The sequence below is a fragment of the Ovis aries genome, chromosome 5 (assembly GCF_016772045.2).
Source record: "Ovis aries strain OAR_USU_Benz2616 breed Rambouillet chromosome 5, ARS-UI_Ramb_v3.0, whole genome shotgun sequence".
NCBI lineage: Eukaryota > Metazoa > Chordata > Mammalia > Artiodactyla > Bovidae > Ovis > Ovis aries.
This window is the reverse complement of record NC_056058.1, coordinates 36,805,544-36,824,846: the sequence shown is the minus strand read 5'-3', so window position 1 is coordinate 36,824,846 and position 19,303 is coordinate 36,805,544. Positions and strand designations below refer to the sequence as shown.

The 19,303-nt window shown below is 50.2% G+C and overlaps 2 protein-coding genes across 2 annotated transcripts; both read right to left on the bottom strand.

Annotated features, from left to right (window-relative positions):
- Positions 1-666: 666 nt before the first annotated feature.
- On the bottom strand, positions 667-8,954 carry B4GALT7 (beta-1,4-galactosyltransferase 7; the record flags this gene model as incomplete). Its single annotated transcript, NM_001168634.1, is given in 7 exon segments — positions 667-906; positions 1,492-1,596; positions 1,848-1,931; positions 2,997-3,222; positions 4,878-5,242; positions 6,051-6,119; positions 8,828-8,954. Coding segments are annotated over 5 exon segments (936 nt in total), but the record flags the coding sequence as incomplete, so codon positions are not given.
- A 3,527-nt stretch (positions 8,955-12,481) lies between these two features.
- Positions 12,482-16,332, bottom strand: LOC101102809 (transmembrane emp24 domain-containing protein 9). Its single transcript, XM_004008723.5, has 5 exons — positions 16,137-16,332; positions 15,860-15,960; positions 14,781-14,906; positions 14,281-14,427; positions 12,482-13,308 (listed from the first exon to the last, which is right to left on the bottom strand). Exons 1-5 carry the CDS (start codon positions 16,318-16,320, stop codon positions 13,159-13,161), a joined length of 708 nt encoding a protein of 235 aa, XP_004008772.1. The 5' UTR covers positions 16,321-16,332; the 3' UTR covers positions 12,482-13,158.
- Between the last annotated feature and the right edge of the window lie 2,971 nt (positions 16,333-19,303).

The following is a 19,303-nucleotide window of genomic DNA, read 5'->3' as shown; positions in this document are numbered from 1 at the left end:
GCTTCTCTCCCACCTGAGCTTCCCCTGGCCTCATCGTCCCCAGCCCTGCCCCAACTCCTTGCCAGCTTTTAACAAAGAAAAATGTCTTCTTTTGCCCCATTCCCTTCCCCCTCAGCCACAGGTTTGGCCTGCCATACTTTTTAAAAGTTTGAATTAGCTGCCATCATTTAAAAATTAACCAATTAAAAAAATTAACCAATTTCATTCAAGAATCCAGAATTCTAGTTTCTTTTGAAAAATCAGAAGATCTGGCAACACTAGGCCCACATTCCTGCACGGTGACAGCCAGCCAGAGCTGGTCTCAGCTGCTCCCTTTGTAGGGCTTGCACACTGGTCTCTGCAGTTTTAACCCTCCTGATGGCCCTGGCCACCCACATCAGTGGCCTGGCTTCTAAACTGTATCTCTGCATGAGGCAGTCCAAAGGGAGGAACTTGCAGATCTCAGCACACAAAGGAGGGTAGGGCGGGGCAAGGCAAGCAGTAAGGCAGGGTGGAGAGCCCCAGTTGGGAGCCATGTCCCAGCCTCTCTCCATCACTGTTTATTGCTGGTAGCATCCCAGGCACCCTGTGTGTGTCCTGTCCTGGCTCAAACCTGCCTTTGGGAGCCAGGTTGCTGCAAACATGTGGCTGGCTGGCCACTGCTTCAGGCCACTCCATGTCCTACTGGAGCTGGGCCTGGGCCAAGGCTTTGTCCTGGGCGTGAGTAGCAGTGTGGCCTGTAGGCACAAGCTCCCTTACTGTCCAGCCAATTCAACTGAATGTGCACCATGGGGTGGCGGCCTTGTCACAGTCCAGCAGGATGTTGAGCACAGTGCAGGGGGCCCCGCCCACAGACAGGGCTGTACGGGAATCCACACGGTACTTCACTGTGCTCAGGCCTCCCTCCCGGTCCACCTTGAACTGCTCCTGAGAAGGAAGGGGGGAGAGAGCATGTACTCAGGGTTTTGTAGGTGCCAGCTGTCCACTGATCCCCCATGATCTCGTCATCAGAGGTCCTATGATGCCCACAGAGGGGAAAGGGAAGCTCAGAGACAGGAAGTCTCCTGCCCATGGCTGCACATCCCCATCAGCAGGAGACCAAGTGTTTTCTAGTTCAACTAATCTGGCTCTGAGAGATATTTGAGAGATGTGGACTCCTGTATCCCAGGTCTGCCTGGGATTCTGGCACCTTCAGTTGAGTCTTGTCCCCACCCAACCTGACACACATAGCCTAAATGGCCTCTGACATCTTGGCTGACCCACAAGGCCCAGGGGCGATGGCAGCCACCAGAAGAGGGCCCTGTGCCCAAGCAGAATGCCCACAATGACCTGGGCCAAGCAGGGGAGGATGGGACCATTTGGGCACAATGAGAACTTGGTGAAAACCTTGGGCCCGCTGGTTCCCCATATACCACATACCTACCCTGATCAAGGGACTGGCCAGCACCTGTCCACCCCTGATCAAGAGATCAGCCATCACCTGTCCACCCTGATCAAGAGATCAGCCATCACCTGTTTTTGAGCCGCGATGCGCTTCTGGTCTCTCTTCCTCCAGGCTGGGTCATGCAGGTGGTGGAATGTCTTGTACCCCGTTGTGATACCCGAAGGGCGGAAAAGCTAAGGAGGCCAAAGGAAGCTGATCAGGCTGCCTCTCCTGGAGCCCTGGCCCTCACCACTAGGTAACAGCCCACAGGCAGGGGCCTGTATTCCCATTCTTTAAGAGAGGTGTACTAGTCAGGGGCAGGGCTGGGATTAGAACCAAGGGTGCCATCTCCCAGCCCCAGGAACTTCATCTGAAGGCAGAGAGGAACCTCAGGACTGCCATGATGGCTGAGGAAGTGGCGGGTTGGGGGGTGGGGGAGCATTACCTGGAGCCCAGCTCCTTTGATGCGCCGGTAGAACTCGTCATCTTCTCGGCCCCAGCCCCAGAAGCGGTTGGACATCCCGTTGCACTGACACAAAGACAGGCAGAGTCATTTGCCCCATCCTCCCAGGGATGCTCTTTGGTCTCCTACTTGGGGGTCTCAAGCCCAAGTGGGGCCAGGACAGGCCCCCTTTCCTCCTCCTCCTATGAACGGACACTCAGATGCTTTTGGTTCTTACAACCTCTGTGGCACCAGTGGGGAACAGTCAGCATACCCCAGGTTCCTTTGCCTGTTCTAATGGGGCCTTGGATTTGTGTGAGATGAACAGTTTCTCAAAAATGTCTGACTGCTGGGAGGGGACCTCTAAGAGCTGATGATGGGCACAGTGCCAGCTCCTGCTCTATTTCTGCCTGGTCCCCTACTCCTATTTCTCCTGAGGGTCTCTCTGCCCTTGTCTCTTCCTCTGTATGGAAGAAAGAGACAGTGTCTGAAGTCAGATGGCAGACATTTATTTTTGCCATGACTTCAGGCTTCATTTACATTAAGCTGGCTTCAGCCACAGATTGAACAGAGGAGCAAGAGATGGGGGTCTAAGCCACTCAGTTCTTCCCACCCCACCATCCCGCTCCCACCCCTACCACAGGGATTAGCCATAACTCAAGGCAGGCCAATCAAAAGCCAGCATGGAGCAGCTGTGGGACTGCTGTCTGGGCTGCTGGAAAAAGGAGCTCCATGTTCCACTGGACTTGGGCCTAGACAGATGTAGGTTGCAGCTACAACCACTATGTTGTATTGCAAATGTCTCAAAGTAAATCCAGTCTAGAGAAGGCACAGCTGAGAGATGGAAAGTGAAATGATGTCCTGGTGACAACTGTCTGATAGGCTGAGCAGACTTTTCCATTTTGAGAGGCAAAGAACAGGGCTTCTGAAGCTAGTTCACATGAGGGTTCTGCTCCTGAGGCAGAAACCCTCCCTAACTGGAATGCTTGGTCCTGCTCCTCTCTCACGCCTCTAGCTAGCCCTGGGCTCCCCCACTGGCCCTGGGAAGGATCCTCCAGCAACTGGCCCCCAGAACTGCCACTCCTCTGGCCACAGCCCCCATCCAGGTAGGTGTTGCCTGGCTCTGAGCAGAGCAGGCATGCCAGGCCTCACCAGCTGGTAGTGCTGCTTGGAAAGCAGCAGGATGCCACCAACGTAGGTCTTGTAGTGGTAGAGCGGGTGGAGCTCTGGGGAGGCCACGTGGAAGGGCCCAGCCTCTGGGAAGCCATAGTCCAGCTCCTCATTGAGAGGGAGCAGGTCCACGTCGTGCATGGCGATGTAGTCTGTGCTGTTGCCGCTTTCCAGGAAGCCCGCGTTGATGAGTGCTGCCCGATTGAACCTGTGCAGGGTGCCAAAGCTGGGCAGGGGGGCAGCAAGCTTGCTCTCCCCCAGCCTCTACGTGAGAGCCTGTCCTCCACGCAACAGACCCCAGTACCCATGCTGCCCTCCAGCTCGATGCCAACTTCACTACAGGGCTGCCCAGCTGCTCCTCCACTCATCTAATGAATGTTTACCGAGCACCTACCATGTCCCAGAAACTGCTCAGAGCACGGGAGATACAGCAGTGAGAAATAAAAGCCCTGCCCTCAAGGAGCTGACATTCTAATAAGGAAAAAAAAAAACTTGAGTAAACATGCAACAAGCCAGTGAGTGGTAAATGTTGAGAACAGTAAAGCAATGTGAGAAGAATAAAACACGCTGGCAGGTAGGGGCTGTCCTTTTAGACGAGGTGGTCCGGGAGAGCCAGCCTAACAGAGTGATACGTGAGCAGAAACCTGAAGGCCTGAGGGAACGAGCCCTGTGGAAATCACGGGAATGGGGATATGAGCAGAGGGGAAAATGACTCCCAAGGCTGGAGGCTAGAGCAGTCAGCAATGTGGTCAAGCAGAGTGAGTGAGGTTTTCAGGAATGAGGTCAGAGGGTGACAGGTCCCTGGAGGACATGGGCTTTGACCCTGGATGAGATGGCAAGCCACTGAAGGGCCAAGAGTGAAGGCACCATGAGCAGTAGCTCAGTGTTCACCAGGACCACTCTAGCTGGTATAAGAAAAGCCTGGAAGGTGAGGGGTGGAAGCAAGGAGACAGGTTAAGAGGCTGCTACAATAATTTAGGCATGAACTGATGATGCCTTCATTCAGGCAGCAGTGGCGACGATAGGAGGGCAGACGCTAGACACCTGTGCTGGTGGACTAGATGTGCTGTGTGAGAGAGCAGGAGTGGAGGACGACCCCAGCACCTTCTGGCCTGAGCAGCTGGGAGTGTGGAGTTTCCACCGCCTAAAATGAGGAAGAGGGCAGGAGAAGCAGGTCAGGGACAGGTGGGAAATCAGGGATTCAGTTGTAGTCAAGTCTGGTCAGGAGGAAGGCAGAGAACACTGGGAGGATCGTGAACTAAAGGAACTGGCGTGTTCCAAGAACTGCTGGAGTATGTTCCCCAGGCGGAGTGAGCTGGAGGAAAAGGAGGTGGGGGTGGGCTGTGCAATGCATGGATTGTGATCATGGCGGGGAGCAGTTTTTGGTGAGGGCAAGGCTTTTAAGTTAATGCCAGATTTTTAACAACCTTAAAGCCATGCCCTTGACCCCTCTCTTTCCCTAATCCCTGCAGTTAATCCACCAACAAGCCCTGCCTGCACCTCCTCCACACTGCTGCTCTCCACCGTGTCTGCCATGGCAATAAGGGCAACGCCTGCCCAACAGGTCTCTCACTCCCCTTCTTGCCCTGGTATGGCCTAGTACACAAATAGGAGCCAAGGGACCTTTGTAAAATGGAAACCAGATCCAGGGCCTCCCCAGTCCCAAACCCTCCCCACAAATTCCCATCACACCCAGTGAGAGGGGTCGAGCACCTCCCACCCTTCTGCTTCTGCCCCGGGTGGCCTTTCACGGGCCTGGGCTACGTGGTACTGGACTGCTGTCGGGAAAGGGAGCAGGCAAGGGAGAGACCAGGGCAAGGTGAGGCCCAGGTGAGCGGGTCCCGGCTTGGAGGTGGTCCCTACCTGAAATGATCCACCTGGTTGAGCACATAGATGTGGTGCTGGATCTTCTTCTTGCTCAGGAAGCGGTGCATGTGGGGCACAAAGACCAGCAGCTCCTCAAAGCGTTCTCGGAAGGGCACCAGCACTGCCAGGCGGTGGGGGCCCCATGACTCATCTTCTTCCCAGTGCTCACGAGGTGGCTCTGGCGGACAGGCCCGGGATGGGCCTGGGGTCTCCTGTCCTTGTCCCCTGGCTGCCCGGGCTACGTCCCCAGAGCAGCTTAGCTGCAGCCAGAGCAGGGAGAGGAAGCCCAGTAAGAGACAGGCAACAAAGAGGTGGAAGACGGAACATTTCCGGGGGAGGCCACTAGGCATCAACCTGGACCTGGGACAAGAACAAGGAGCAGGTCAGAAGGGCAAGGTGAGCCAAGGTCCTGAACACACCCTCCTCTGGCTTCCCACAAGTAAGGCGCAGGTGACTGGTCAGCCCCAAGCGCTTGGTAATTAGTGCAGAAGCAACTTTAGTGCTTTTGTTTGTGTTGCTATCATGCATCAGAATCCGGCTTACAGCTCTAGGTTCAGCCTGAGCCACCCCACCTCCAGGAGGCCCTCCAAACACTCGCAGGTCTGGGAGCTGCGCCACTTGCTCGATGCTCTCTTACTCTCTGTGCCTGAGTCCAGATCAGACCAAGAGCTGCTCGAGGGCAGGGAAGAGACTCCTTGTCCCTTGCACTTGCCCCTCCCCAAGACGACATCTCATGTCGAGCCAAAGGCGGAAGCCCACCTTAGAGACCTCACGCACTGCCTTCTACCTGTTCCCCTGCAGGTTCACCCTCATCAGAAAGCTGGGCTTCATCCTACTTCTCAGACCAGAAAGCTCCCCCAAAGAGGGAAGCTGTTTTACTGTTTCAGCCCCAGTGAAAAGACCACTGTTCACTCTGGGAAGATCAGGTCTGTCCCCAAACCAATGTGAGGCCCAAACCAACAGAGGCAGTTCACAGAATGCATCTCAAAGCTTCAGTCCAGGGCAGCTCATGTGACAAAAGATGAGAAACAGAAGAGGGAAAGAAAGCTGAGGGCTGGGAACAGCACCCAGGCACCTTTCAGAAGGTGGAAAAACAACAGAATACCTTACACTCTGGGGTAGTTCTGGGAAAAAAAACAAATGGATGGAAGTCATCTGGTTTCTTTGCTCCTCTCTCTGGAAGTTCTTGAGGGCAGTGAAGGAACTAAGGAATCCAAGAAAATCGCAGCTTCCTGTCTTCTGAAATAATCAGCAAAGCAATTTACTTTATAATCTCTGAGAATTACCAATTAGCTACCATAGCATATGGATTCTACCTCCTAAGTACCCTTTGTTCTTCCCTCACACACTGCCTACCTTTTAGTTCAAGTCTCACCTGGTCCTTGCCCTGTTCTGACCCCTTCAAATCATGGATGATCTCCCTGTTTACAAGATAATGAGCAAACTCTGTGATCTGACAGTCAAACCCCTCTGTAACCTGGCCCCATCTCCAGTTGCTCCTGCCACTCACCCAGTGCTACACACTGAGCAATTCAGTTTCGCCACTCTCCATATTCCTTCCTGCTCTAGCCCTCACAGAGTCTGCTGCTTCTGCCTAAAATGGCTTTCCTTATATCATCTGCCTGGAAGCACCCCATTGATCCTTCAAGGCCAAACTCCAATGTCATGGCGACACGGTCACCCCTTAGGCCCACATACACAACAGACTGAGATACATACTCCCTCCTTTGTGTTCCTGGAGTATCTGGTACTGCCCTCCTTGAAGCATTTAAGAGTTTTGAAATCACCTGTGTCCTTGCCTGTCTTCTTCACAGGTAATCAGATGCATAGCTGTGTACTTAGCACCAGTCATACAGCAGAGGGCTTGCTAAGTGAGTTACAGGAAGGGATCAAGCATTCAGGGCATGCTTGTCACACACTAAAGCCAGACAAACTCCTGTCTCTCTCCAGAGGCACAACTGCCAACTGGAAGCAACCCTGAAGCCAGGCCCAGGTCCCCCACACAGCAGAGAGGGAGCATGGCAAGACAACCTTGCAGGACTTCTGACTTACCCCCCATTGTCATGTGGTGGGGGTTTCCGCTGGGGAAGAGCAGAGGCCAATCCTGCTATTGGCCTGGGACGGCTGGAACCTCTATAGATTCTCCCTCTGGGCTCTTGCTGGGGGTGGGGTAGAGATCGGGGAGATGGACATGAGGAAATATCCCACCTTCGGGAGAAGAAGCAGTGACCATTATCCAGGGGTATGGCATGGATTGGGCACTCCATGCACTTTCACCTTCTGTCCCCTTGGTCCAGCATTCCCTTCCTACTAGGATCACATTCCCCCGGACACTCTCTTCCTGTGCTGCAAGGGCCCAAATCACTGAACAACTGAATTCAGAGCTGAATCCCAATTCCTCAGGACAGATAACACTGACAATTGCTCCTGGTGCCACCTGGTGGCAAACTCCAGATCTGCAGTCTCAGCAGCTCCCAGGCCACCCTGTTCCTGGAGGTGGGGAGGCAGACCAGATGAGGTTTTGCCTCCTTCATCAGTATGTGTCCAAAGCTAATAAGAGGGTGATTCAAACCCAGACAGACTGTTTCCAGAGCCAACACTCTTAATTGCTACCTCAGTATGCATCTGTTGCATGGATCTTTGTACCCCTTTGTCAAAAGCATGAAGTGACACCAGTAAAGTTTTGTGGAATATGGTTATCTTCCTAAAATTCTTAGGAAGAAATTAGGAAATGGAAATTCTCCATAACCTTTCCTTTCTTCCCTCACACAAATCTTAGTGACACAGGTTTGAATACTCAGCTGCTCTGATTACAGCAACTCCAAACTGCAAAAGTAACTGGAAGATAACTGGCACATTTTCTGTGCCAGGCATAGTGTCAAGACTTCTAAATATGTGTGATCTCCTTTATATCTTCATATAGACCTGCAGAAGAGATATTATGATCCCTGTTTCAGAGATGGAAGAGCTGAGAAGGAAGATTAAGTTGGCTCTGGTCACATGGCTATTAAAGAGGATTCTGGTCCAGGCCTAAATCCACAGTCTAGGCTTTCTACTATATTCCTGTCTTCTTACTTCAACAGCAAGTCTGAAAAATTCCCAAAGATAAAGAGTTGTGCCCACTATATTCCCAAGTCTTTGGACACCTTTGGGCAAACTTAACAGACATACAGGAAAAGAGGTGCCATTCACCAGGCTAGATCCACTACCATGTGTTCTGAGAAGACTTGAGGGTACACCTCGAGACTGAAGTCTGGGCGTCCCTTCCAATCTTAACGGCAAACAGCTCATCCCCATCCTGCTTTAGTGACAACCACTAACTAAGGTCTGGGTCAACCCCACACCTAACACATGGGGCAGGCCACATTCAAGTACAGCTGCACCGGAAATGAACTAACGTTAAGTCTGAGAAGAACTCAGCCCCAGCTAGGCAGTGGCCAGCAAGGCAGAGCACAGAGCTTCTGTCTGGTGTATTCTTCTGGGGGCTCAGCAAAGAATGGGGAAGCACAAGTGTAGGGTCTGACGCTACAGGCATGTGATGGGGGAGACAGAGACCAGAGATACGAAATAAAGACCTTCTGAAACCAGGGACAGACAAGAGATCCACTGAGAAAGGTCAACGGACTCTAAGACCCGCATAAAAACTGAAGTCAGTGGAAAAACACCGAGACTCATAAAGAGAGAGACTCGCACAGAGGGACAGAAACTCACAAAGGGAAATCAAAGGAGAAATACAGACCTGCTGAGTGACGGAGACTGGTAGAGCCAAAGACGCAGAGAGAAACAGAAACCCAAATACAGAGAGAGACCCCCAAAGAGAAACACAGACCCTCAGAGAGCCCCGCAGAGACGGAGTCCCAACGGCCTCGGGCTCCTAGAGTCCTCGCGGTGGCCCGGAAAGAACTGGCACCCGGGAGGACGGGGACCGGGCCGGCCGCCGAGCTCACCTGCCGTCCTCCCAGGGCAGTTGCGCCGCTTTCCTCCGGGAGGGGAACATCGTTCGGGGAGGCGGCGGCACATGGGTACAGAGCTACCAAGCCGGGCCAGCCCGGCCTCCCTGGCCTACGCGGCGCCTCCGCCTCCCGCCCCGCCTAAGCCCGTCCGCCCCGCCCCTTGGTCCGTTGGGTCCGTTGCTCCGTCTACGCCGTCTGCTCCCCGAAGCTGTGGTGTCAAAGGTTCCGCGTTCGAAGGAAGACGTGAACGCGCAACCGCCTGAACTGGTAACTTCCTTCCGGGGACCGCTGGAGGTCTCAAGAGGTTGAGGCCCGGGAGAGCGCTCAAGTCAACGGGCTGGGACTGGATTTAAACTCCAGATTTCCAAACCAGCGCCCTGGGATAATCTGCATCTTCCTCCTCTTCCCAGGGGAAGGCGGGGAGCGCGTCTGAGTAGTCCTGCCGTCACCCTAAGTTCTTACTATGTGCCAGTCATTTTTCCAAATTCTTTGTCCGCAACAAGCTTGGAGGTGGGCAGGGCTAAGCTCAAGGCTGTCTTGCGTTCAGCCTACTACCTCAAGTAGTAGTTTGGAGACTGGTATTAAAGACAGATTGGCTGGATTTGAAACCTGACTCTCCTAGTTTGGTTGTGTTTTGGGGCAGTTCCTGGTATATATGGTTGCTGTGAGGATTAAAGGAGAAAAGCACACACTTGGTACAGTGATGGACACAATCATCAATGCTATATAAATGACAGCTGTCATCCAGGGGAGGAGTATTTCGTGGAGCTGAGTTGAGAACTGAAGAAGGGAGTAAAATTGACTTCCCATATTGGCCTTGTCAACAGTGGGAACTTAGCCCCTGCCTGGGCCAGATTTCCACCTAGGAAAAGAGAACGGGAAAGTTATTAGACTTATCTCTGTTCTTCCAGGCAAACTTTAAGGTTTCTAATAAATAGCTAATAACATCAGTTGAGTTCTTACTATGTGCCGGTCATTTTTCCAAATTCTTTACTACTTCTATCTCTGTCTTTATGTGTATTGTACTTATGCCCTCTTTAACGAGTGAACTATGGCACGAAGAGGTAGTTCAGAATATAAGCCCAGGTAGTTTGGTTGCACAGTCTATGATCTCAACTACTGGTTCTGAGAGGACTTCACTATGCGTAGGAAATTAATTATTCCCAGCAGCCCCCTTTCTCCCTTTAACCCAGCATACAACCCACTGGTCCCTTCCTGCTAAGCTCTGCCAGGTCACCGTACCTTATATTAAAACCTTGACAAATCCAGCCTTGATTTAGCTGATGACAAAAGCAAGGGTGGTCCCTGCAGAGACCAATCAGTCAGGTAAGGCCAATGATGGAAACTGGGAGATGGGACTGGCCTGGAAAGTACAAGGTTACCTTAAGGGGACTCTTCAATCCAGCTAATTGTTGTCATCTCAGAATGAAGCCTCTCTAGTATTAGATCTACCTCAAGAAATCAGATTTCATGTATAAATCCAAATTAATAATTTTAAAACTAATTTTATTTTTTGGCTGTGGTGGGCTTTCGTTGTTGCTTGACCTTTTATCTGGTTGCTATAATAAGCGGGAGCTACTCTCTAGCTGTGTTGTTCAGGTTTCTCATTGCAATGGCCTCTCTTGTTCTGAGCACAGGCTCTAGGGCACTCGGGCTTCAGTGGTTGGGGCTCCCAGGCTCTAGAGTACAGGCTCAATAGTTGTGGCACGTGGCTTAGTCGCTCCTTGGCAAGTGGAATCTTCCCAGATCAGGGATTGAACCCATGTTTCTTATATTGACAGGCAAATTCTTCACCACTGAGCCACAGGGAAGCCCCTTGCTGGTGCTAAGTCACATCAGTCGTGTTTGACTCTGTGTGACCCCATAGACGGCAGCCCACCAGGCTCCCCCGTTCCTGGGATTCTCCAGGCAAGAACACTGGAGTGGGTTGCCATTTCCTTCTCCAATGCATGAAAGTGAAAAGTGAAAGTGAAGTCACTCAGTCGCATCCAATTCTTAGTGACCCCATGGACTGCAGCCTACCAGGCTCCTCCGTCCATGGGAGTTTTCAGGCAGGAGTACTGGAGTGGGGTGCCATTGCCTTCTCCGGGAAGCCCCTTAACTAATTTTAAACTGTGATATCCAGTCATGTCGATAATTAGTACCCTTAATATGATGGGATGAGAATGACACTTTCTTTCTGTGCTCTTTCAAAAACCCAGGACCCCAATCTAATCATGAGAAAAGTATCAGAGCAATTGCAATTCAGAGAAATTCTACAAAATACCTGAACTCCTGAAAACTGTGAAGTCAATTAACAAGGGAAGTCTGAGAAACTGTCACAGCCAAGAAGGGTCCAATGAGAAAAGACAACTAAATGTAACAACGATACCTCCTACATGAGCTCTTGGAACAAAAAAGACACAAGGTAACAGCTAAGGAAATGGGCATAAAGCATGGACTATGCCTATTGGTTCACCCTGGAGAAGGAAATGGCAACGCACTCTGGTATTCTTGCCTGGGAAAACCCCGTGGGCAGGCTCAGGGTCGGATATGACTGAAACGACTGAGCACATCCCTACTGGTTAATTCATTTTTAACAAATATACCATACTACTGAATGACGTCAGTAATGAGGTTAACTATCGTCACAGTTTTTCTGTCATTTAAAGCTGTTTTTTTTTTCTCCCTAAATGTGAAGGTCTAGGTGGCAGAATGTGTTCAGACTACATGCTCCTAGCAGTTCTAGTCCCCAAACTTGCCTTCCCACCCCATCTCATTACACACTGTTGGATTGTTGTCGTTTAGTCGCTAAATCATGTCTGACTCTGCAAACCCATGGACTGTACCCTGCCAGGCTCCTCTGTCCATGGGATTTCCCAGGCAAGAAGTGGGTGCAGTTTCCCTCTCCAGGGGATTTGCCCGACCAAGGGATCAAACTCAGATCTCCCGCACTGGCAGGAGGATTCTTTATGGCTGAGCCACAAGGAAATTAACCTTCCTCGTATTTATTTTCATAAGGTTCTAATACTCAAAACTCTGTTGAACACTTGGTAATGTCCAAATCTCTTTCCTGGGATTCAACTTTCTAATACTAACCAACTTTCCTTTCCAGCTTTCTCATTGCCCCCTCAACTCTAGCTGAAACAATGCCTATCTCCACACCAGCTGTTTGCCTCTGTTCCCTTCAATCACCCCTGTCCGCCTTATCAGAATCCTTCGTCTCTTAAGTCCTTGTTGAGATTCCATGCTATTGGTTAAGCCCATCAGTACCTTCCTCTTGCCCCCAGCCCAGGGCTTCCTGTTCTCCCCACACGTGTTGCACTCCTCTGATCAGTGCACACTACCTTCACTAACTGGGCACTTTTTTGAAGCACCAGAACAATTCTGTCCTCCTGCTTTGGAAAGGTTGGTGAGATGGCAAATGCACAGAAGAAATGGTGTGGATTTTAGCACCAACTGCACAACTTACTTGTTGTATGATTTTGGGCAAGACTACCACCCACTGCCACTAGAAGGTATGGAGAGAATGAAAGAAATGAAGTCCACAGGTGGGTACTCGTCTTAGAATGTCAAGTGCTTTGCCCACTGGAAAAACTCGACATTCCCTCCAGCACCCTACAGTGCTATGCCCACTGGCAGTAGAGTAACTTTACACTGGACAAGAAGTCAAATTTTTTTTTTTATTGGGAAACCAATGTAACAAACCTAGACTTATTGAAAATGAAATCAGTAACTAAGACTCTGCAGGCCCCATCCCCAACCAGCACCAAGGCCTCTGCTTGGCCTGACCCCAGTTTCTTTAGTCCCCAAAAGAACAACCACGTAAAGAACCTGGGGTCAACCTCAGGGCTACTTTCCCACGTTGCAACTCCCTATACCCCACCCTCAATTGACACACACCCCGGATCAGCAGGCTGGGTCTAGGCCCTAGGAGGGAATAGTGAGGTTTCCTGGGTGGCAGGGAATCACAGCTATGCCCCAACCTGGTCAAAATTCCAAGTTAGCAAAGGAAGACTGGCTTGCCCACCCCCTCCCCTCCCCCCAGTCACCCCAGACAACAGGCTCACATCCCTGATCAGTAACACTGTGATTCTGAGGTGTCAGTAGGGCTCCCGGTGGCTTCACCAGATTACTGCAAAGGGCCCAGGGGAGGGAGCAGGCATTTACCCAACCACTTGATCAGTATTAGCCAGCCAAGCTGCTACCCTCGGCTTGGGCTGTGGCCCCTCTCCCCTCCAGATACCCATGGCTGGAAACCAGTCCTCCTGCCAGAGAGCAGTCAGTCCAGGAGGTCCTTTCTTCCCCAGCCAGGGAAGAAGGCTGGCCTGGGAAGCCTGGGATGGCTACACCAGCTTCTTGGCTTCAAAGAAGCTCTTGAGGTGTCTCATCTGCCAGACACCAATGGCTACAAGGATGAGGGTCTGTAGGATGGACCACCACAGCACCCTTTGGTTGGTGCTCTCGCTGGTCTGCCGGAAGCGTTCCTCTCGCCACTGTGGGAAGGGAAAACAGAAGAGAAGCCTGAGTTGGCTGGGCCTCATCTGGGGCCACTAGAACCACTGGGTTCCCTCTCCAGAGGATGCCCCAGGACCAACTAACTTTGCCCAGGTTCCAGCTGCAAGTGTCTGAAAAAAACCATCCCACCTGGGAACGAATTGTCTTCATCCTCACCAGCCATATGCCCCTGGGTAACCCACTCATTTCTCCCAGGTCCACTGGCTCATCTGTCAGGTATAGCCCTCACCTGGTCCTACCGTGATGCCTGGAGGAGTGGTAAAGTGGCTGTAGCATTACCCTATCAGACAGAGCTGTCCTGGGACACTCAGAAATGGATTTGCTCTGAGCCCTCTGCCTGGATCTCCCAAACTGCTCCTTGCATACTGTGTGCACAGGTTGCAAATTGGTGATCCAGGGGCTGAACTGACCCCACACATGTATTTTGTAGGCTCACACAATGTTTAGACAACATTTAAAACTCAGAATTTTTTACATAAAAAAACCCCAAAACCTGGACCTCTAAGTATCTCTTAAAACCTGAGCGAGCAATTCTGCAATGCTGTCCTCAGCTGACAACAGCAGCTCTTCCTATTTAGATAGATTGCTATTCTACCAGTCCTTACGGTCACAGATCCATTCATGGTACAGGCCGGGCTCTGGGACACAAGCGAGTTTGAAACCCCTAATCCTGGGAGCACTGAGAAGCATGGAAAGAACACCCCAGGTGTTGGTATCAATTCCTGCTTTGTCACTTTGTGTGGCTCCTAATAAGACAATGACAGCCTCTTAAGAGACTGTCTTCTCAGTTACAAAGTAGAGTTAGTAATACCCATCCCACCTTTTAGGCTGGCAGTGCAGCACAGACACAGAAGTCCCTTGGATTTATAATGAATCTGATGTGCAACTCCTGGCTAAGCCAGTGGGCAGCCTCTGGGAAGAGGCCCACGGCTCCTGGCCCAGCCACTCACCCGCTGGTAGTTCTGCTCTTTCTGGATCTGCTCCACTTGCTCAACCAGCTGTCGCACTCGTAGCTGCAGCTCACTCAACTTGTCTTTGGCAGCAATTTCTGCATAGTCGTTGGCATGTTCACCTACCTGGATGTCCAGGTGAACTCTCTGGAGACAGACAAGATAAGGAAGGCTGGGAGAATCAGGTAGCCCTGCTCTGTCTTCCTGCCAGTGCCTAACAGCTGATCTTCCCACCTTTCTTCATTTGTTCATTTAGCCAACACTGACTGAGGCCTCCTCAGTATCTGGCCCTATGGGGCTCTAGGCCCAAAGGCAAGAATAAGCCTTGGCTGATGCTCTCACCAAAGCATATACAGAAAGCTCTGCAACCACCCCCTTAATGTTCACTGGAAACTCAGCTGTATTAAGAGACACAAAATCTGACATAGTTACCTACAGTACCACCAGTTCCCCGTCTTGATGAGCTATAGGTTGAAAACATCCAACATGGGTCCACTTACCAGCATGCCGCCAGCAAAGAGAGAGAACTTGGTGGAATTGGAGTGAAGACAGATCTGATGCTCGCCAGGGGTATGGGAGGTGAAGGTGAATCTGCCTTCAGAGCCATACTGCCGGGCCAGGATAACCTGGAGAGCAGAGACTTCAATGAGCATTGAGTGAAGTCGCTCAGTCGTGTCCGACTCTTTGCAACCCCATGGACTGTAGCCTACCAGGCTCCTCTGTCCATGGGATTTTCCAGGCAATAGTCCTGGAGTGGATTGCCATTTCCTTCTCCAGGGGATCTTCCCTACCCAGGGATTGAACCTGGGTCTCCTGCATTGTAGACAGACGCTTTACCTTCTGAGCAAGCTGAATGGTGCTTACGGCTCTAAGTGCCTTAAAAGTTGACAAGCAGAGACATCCCACAACACTAAAAGTTCCAATGCTGCTTAACAGCAGTTGCCAAAAACTTGCCTTTGAGCTATCTGGAGAAAGAGTCAAGAGACTGACATGAAGTTGGCATGTGGCCACTCTTGGAAAGCTCTTTACTTTATTCATAACTCATGCCCTTTCAACTCTTTCACTGTGATTCTTGTAAGTGAAAGGTGACAGCTAAACGGTTTTGTTTAGTTGGTTTGGGATATGGTTTAATATCCTTATTTGTCAAATTAAAAGCTGCTCATTCTTGTTGGAAAGTACCCTGTTCCTTGATATCCTAAAGTCTAAATGCCACAGCTTTAGAGTCAATAAAGCTCTTTGGTTTCCAGCACCACAATTAATCCACACATCACATCTGTAAGATGGATGAATTTCTATTTCACAAACTAGAAAAATAGCTCAGGGAAAGCAACTGACTTGGCGGGGGTCACACTGAGATCAGTAACAAATTGAAAGAAGCAGCTAGCACTGAAACAGCCCAAGGTTTGACTGGAGTGAAAACGCAGGTTCTTCCCACAGTACCAACTGTTGTTGTTGTTTTTTTTTTTTTAACCAGTTTAGCACATCCGGAAACTATGAGGGGAAGTACCAGTGCCTGCTTGATCTGGCGCCCAAGTGCAAAGCGTGGTGGGGGGTGCGGGGCTCGGCGGGGCCGACTCACTTTATCCTCTGGGTCTTTAACCTCCACGAACATGCCAAGCCCAGGGGTGGCCGGCTGGTACTCCTCTCGCTGCTTGTCATACAGCTGCGTCCGGTAGTTTCCTGGAGGGAAGTGGGGCGAGCCCAGTCTGAGGAGCGCGAGGTGGCGCCGGGTCCACGGTGGCCAGGGCACTGCGAGGCAGCCTGCTCCCGGCTCTGAAGACATGACTTTCCCGCACTCCCCCCACCCCCACCCCAAGACCGCGGTCTTGCTGAAAAGTCTCTCCCTTCCCCCGTACCTATAACCATGGTCTCGTCCGGAATTTCCTCAATAAAGCACTTTTTTTCCGTCTCCCCAATGTGGAAGTACAGCGCGCCTCCGCGGGCCGCAAACCACAGCAGTAGGAGGAGGACCCGAACGACCCTACCCAACCCGGACCCAGGGCAGAGCCCGACGACCCACAAGCTCCGCTCAGCAGCCATCTTGCCCCACCTGCCCGCGCAGGCGCAGCCTGCCGCGCCACGTAGCCCAGCCGCCGCCGCGGGAGCTGCCGGGACAGCGAGTTCCGCCGGGTGGACTACAAATCCCAGACGCTCCAAGGCCGCGGCGCGGCAGTACCTGATTGGGGCGCAGCTCCTATCTAGGGCCGAGTTAGAGCTGCAGAATTGGATTTTTTTCCCCTTTAACTCTCATCGCCGCCCAGTGACTGGTGTTGATTATCAGTTTGTTTTGTTTTACAGATGATGAAACTAACGTACTTTGAGTCGGCAAGCGAATTATGATAAGGGACAGGAGCCTCACCTAGGATGCTTGACTTCCCTGGGAAGTAGGATCTGCCGCTCTGGGCTTGCTTCTGCTTGTGTTTTTCTTTGTGCTGTTTTAACTACATGCTATGTTACTGCTGTTGTAACCACCACTCAGAATTAACAAATAATTACAGAATTAACAAATGATAACATTTTATGATAATACTTACAGGTATTTTTAAAGTTAAGCTTTTTAGAGACATCCCAATCTTCCCTGGTAACTCAGTTGGTAAAGAATCCGCCTGCAGTGCAAGAGACCCTATTTCGATTCCTGGGTTGGGAAGATCTGCTGGAAAAGGGATAGGCTACCCATTCCAGTGTTCTGGCCTGGAGAATCCATGGGCTCTGTGGTCCATTGATATGTATATTCCACGGACACGTATATTTCATGGGGGTCACAAGGAGTCAAACAGGACTTAGTGACTTTCACTTTCACTGAGGTATCAACATTTGTTATAAGTTCCCATCAGGAAGCTTCCATAAGCCTCTTATCCTTGTCCATCAGAGGGCAGACAGACTGAAAACCACAATCACAGAAAACTAACCAAACTGATTACATGGACCACAGCCTTGTCTAACTCAGTGAAACTATGAGCCATCTAGGGCCACCCAGGGTGGACAGGTCATGGTGGAGAGTTCTGACAAAATGTGGTCCACTGGAGAAGGGAATGGCAAACCACTTCAGTATTCTTGCCTTGAGAACCTCATGAACAGTATGAATAGGCAAAAAAGATAGGACACTGAAAGATGAACTCACCTGGTCGGGAGGTGCCCAATATGCTGCTGGAGATCAGTGGAGAAATAACTCCAGAAAGAATGAAGGGAAAGAGCCAAAGCAAAAACAATACCCAGGTCCAATGCTGTATATTACATAGGAACCTGGAATGTTAGGTCCATGAATCAAAGCAAATTGGAAGTGGTCAAACAGGAGATGGCAAGAGTGAACATCGACATTTTACAAATCAGTGAACTAAAATGGGCTGGAATGGGTGAATTTAACTCAGATGACAATTATATCTGCTACTGTGGGCAAGAATACTTTGCCACCTGATGCAAAGAACTGACTCATTGAAAAAGACCCTGATGCTGGGACAGATTCAGGGTGGGAGGAGAAGAGGACAGAGGATGAGATGGTCACCAACTCAATGGTCATGTGTTTGGGTAAACTCTGGGAGTTGGTGATAGACAGGGAGGCCTGGTGTGCTGCAGTCCATGGGGTCACAAAGAGTCGGACATGACTGAGTGACTGAACTGAACTGAACTGTGGGCAAGAATCCCTTAGAAGAAATGGAGTAACCATCATAGTCAACAAGAGAGTCTGAAATGTAGTACTTGGATGCAATCTCAAAAACAACAGAATGATTTCTGCTCATTTCAAGGCAAACCATTCAATATCATAGTAATCCAAGTCTATGCCCTGACAAGTAATGCTGAAGAAGCTGAAGTTGAATGGCTCCATGAAGACCTACAAGACCTTCTAGAACTAGCACCCCCAAAAGATGTCCTTTTCATTATAGGGGACTGGAATGCAAAAGTAGGAAGTCAAGAAATACCTGGAGTAGCAGGCAAATTTGACCCTGGAGTACAAAATGAAGCAGGTCAAAGGCTAACAGAGTTTTGACAAGAGAACACATTGGTCATAGCAAACACCCTCTTCCAACAGCGCATGAGAAGACTCTACACATGGACATCACCAGATGGTCAATACTGAAATCAGATTGATTATATTCTTTGCATTCAAAGATGGGGAAGCTCTGTACAGTCAGCAAAAACAAGACTGGGAGCTGACTGTGGCTCAGATCATGAGTTCCTTATTGCCAAATTGAGACTTAAATTGAAGAAATTAGGGAAAACCACTAGACCATTCAGGTATGACCTAAATCAAATCACTTACAATTATACAGTGGAAGTGACAAATAGATTCAAGGGATTAGATCTGATAGACAGAATCCCTATGTCATAGACAGAAGAACTATGGATGGAGGTTTGAGACATTGTACAAGAGGCAGTGATCAAGACCATCCCCAAGAAAAAGAAATGCAAAAAGGCAAAATGGTTGTCTGAGGAGGCCTTACAAATAGCTGAGAAAAGAAGAGAAGCTAAAGGCAAAGGAGAAAAGGAAAGATATACCCTTTTGAATGCAGAGTTCCAAAGAATAGCAAGGAAGATAAGAAAGCCTTCCTCAGTGATCAATGCAAAGAAATAGAGGAAAATAATAGAATGGGAAAGAGTAGAAATTTCCTCGAGGAAATTAGAGATACCAAGGAAACATTTCATGCAAAGATGGGCACAATAAATGACAGAAATGGTATGGACCTAACAGAAGCAGAAGATAGACCTAACAAAACAGAAGCAGAGGAAATATGGACCTAACAGAACAGAAGCAGAAGAAGAGGTGGCAAGAGGACACAGACGAAATATACAAGAAAGAGCTTCATGACCCAGATAACCACAATGGTGTGATCACTCACCTAAAGCCAGACATCCTGGAATGTGAAGTCAAGTGGGCCTTAGAAAGCACCACTACGAACAAAGCTAGTGGAGGTGATGGAATTCCAGTTGAGCTATTTCCAGTCCTAAAAGATGATGCTGTGAAAGTGCTGCACTCAATATGCCAGCAAATTTGGAAAACTCAGCAATGGCCACTGGACTGGAAAAG

Coding starts and splice junctions, on each gene's coding strand:
- LOC101102809 (XM_004008723.5), bottom strand. CDS start 16,320: ATGGCTGCTGAGCGGAGCTTGTGGGTCGTCGGGCTCTGCCCTGGGTCC. Junction 15,961..16,136: donor GGACGAGACCATGGTTATAG/GTACGGGGGAAG, acceptor ACTTCCCTCCAG/GAAACTACCGGACGCAGCTG. Junction 13,309..14,280: donor AAGAGCAGAACTACCAGCGG/GTGAGTGGCTGG, acceptor CCCTTCCCACAG/TGGCGAGAGGAACGCTTCCG.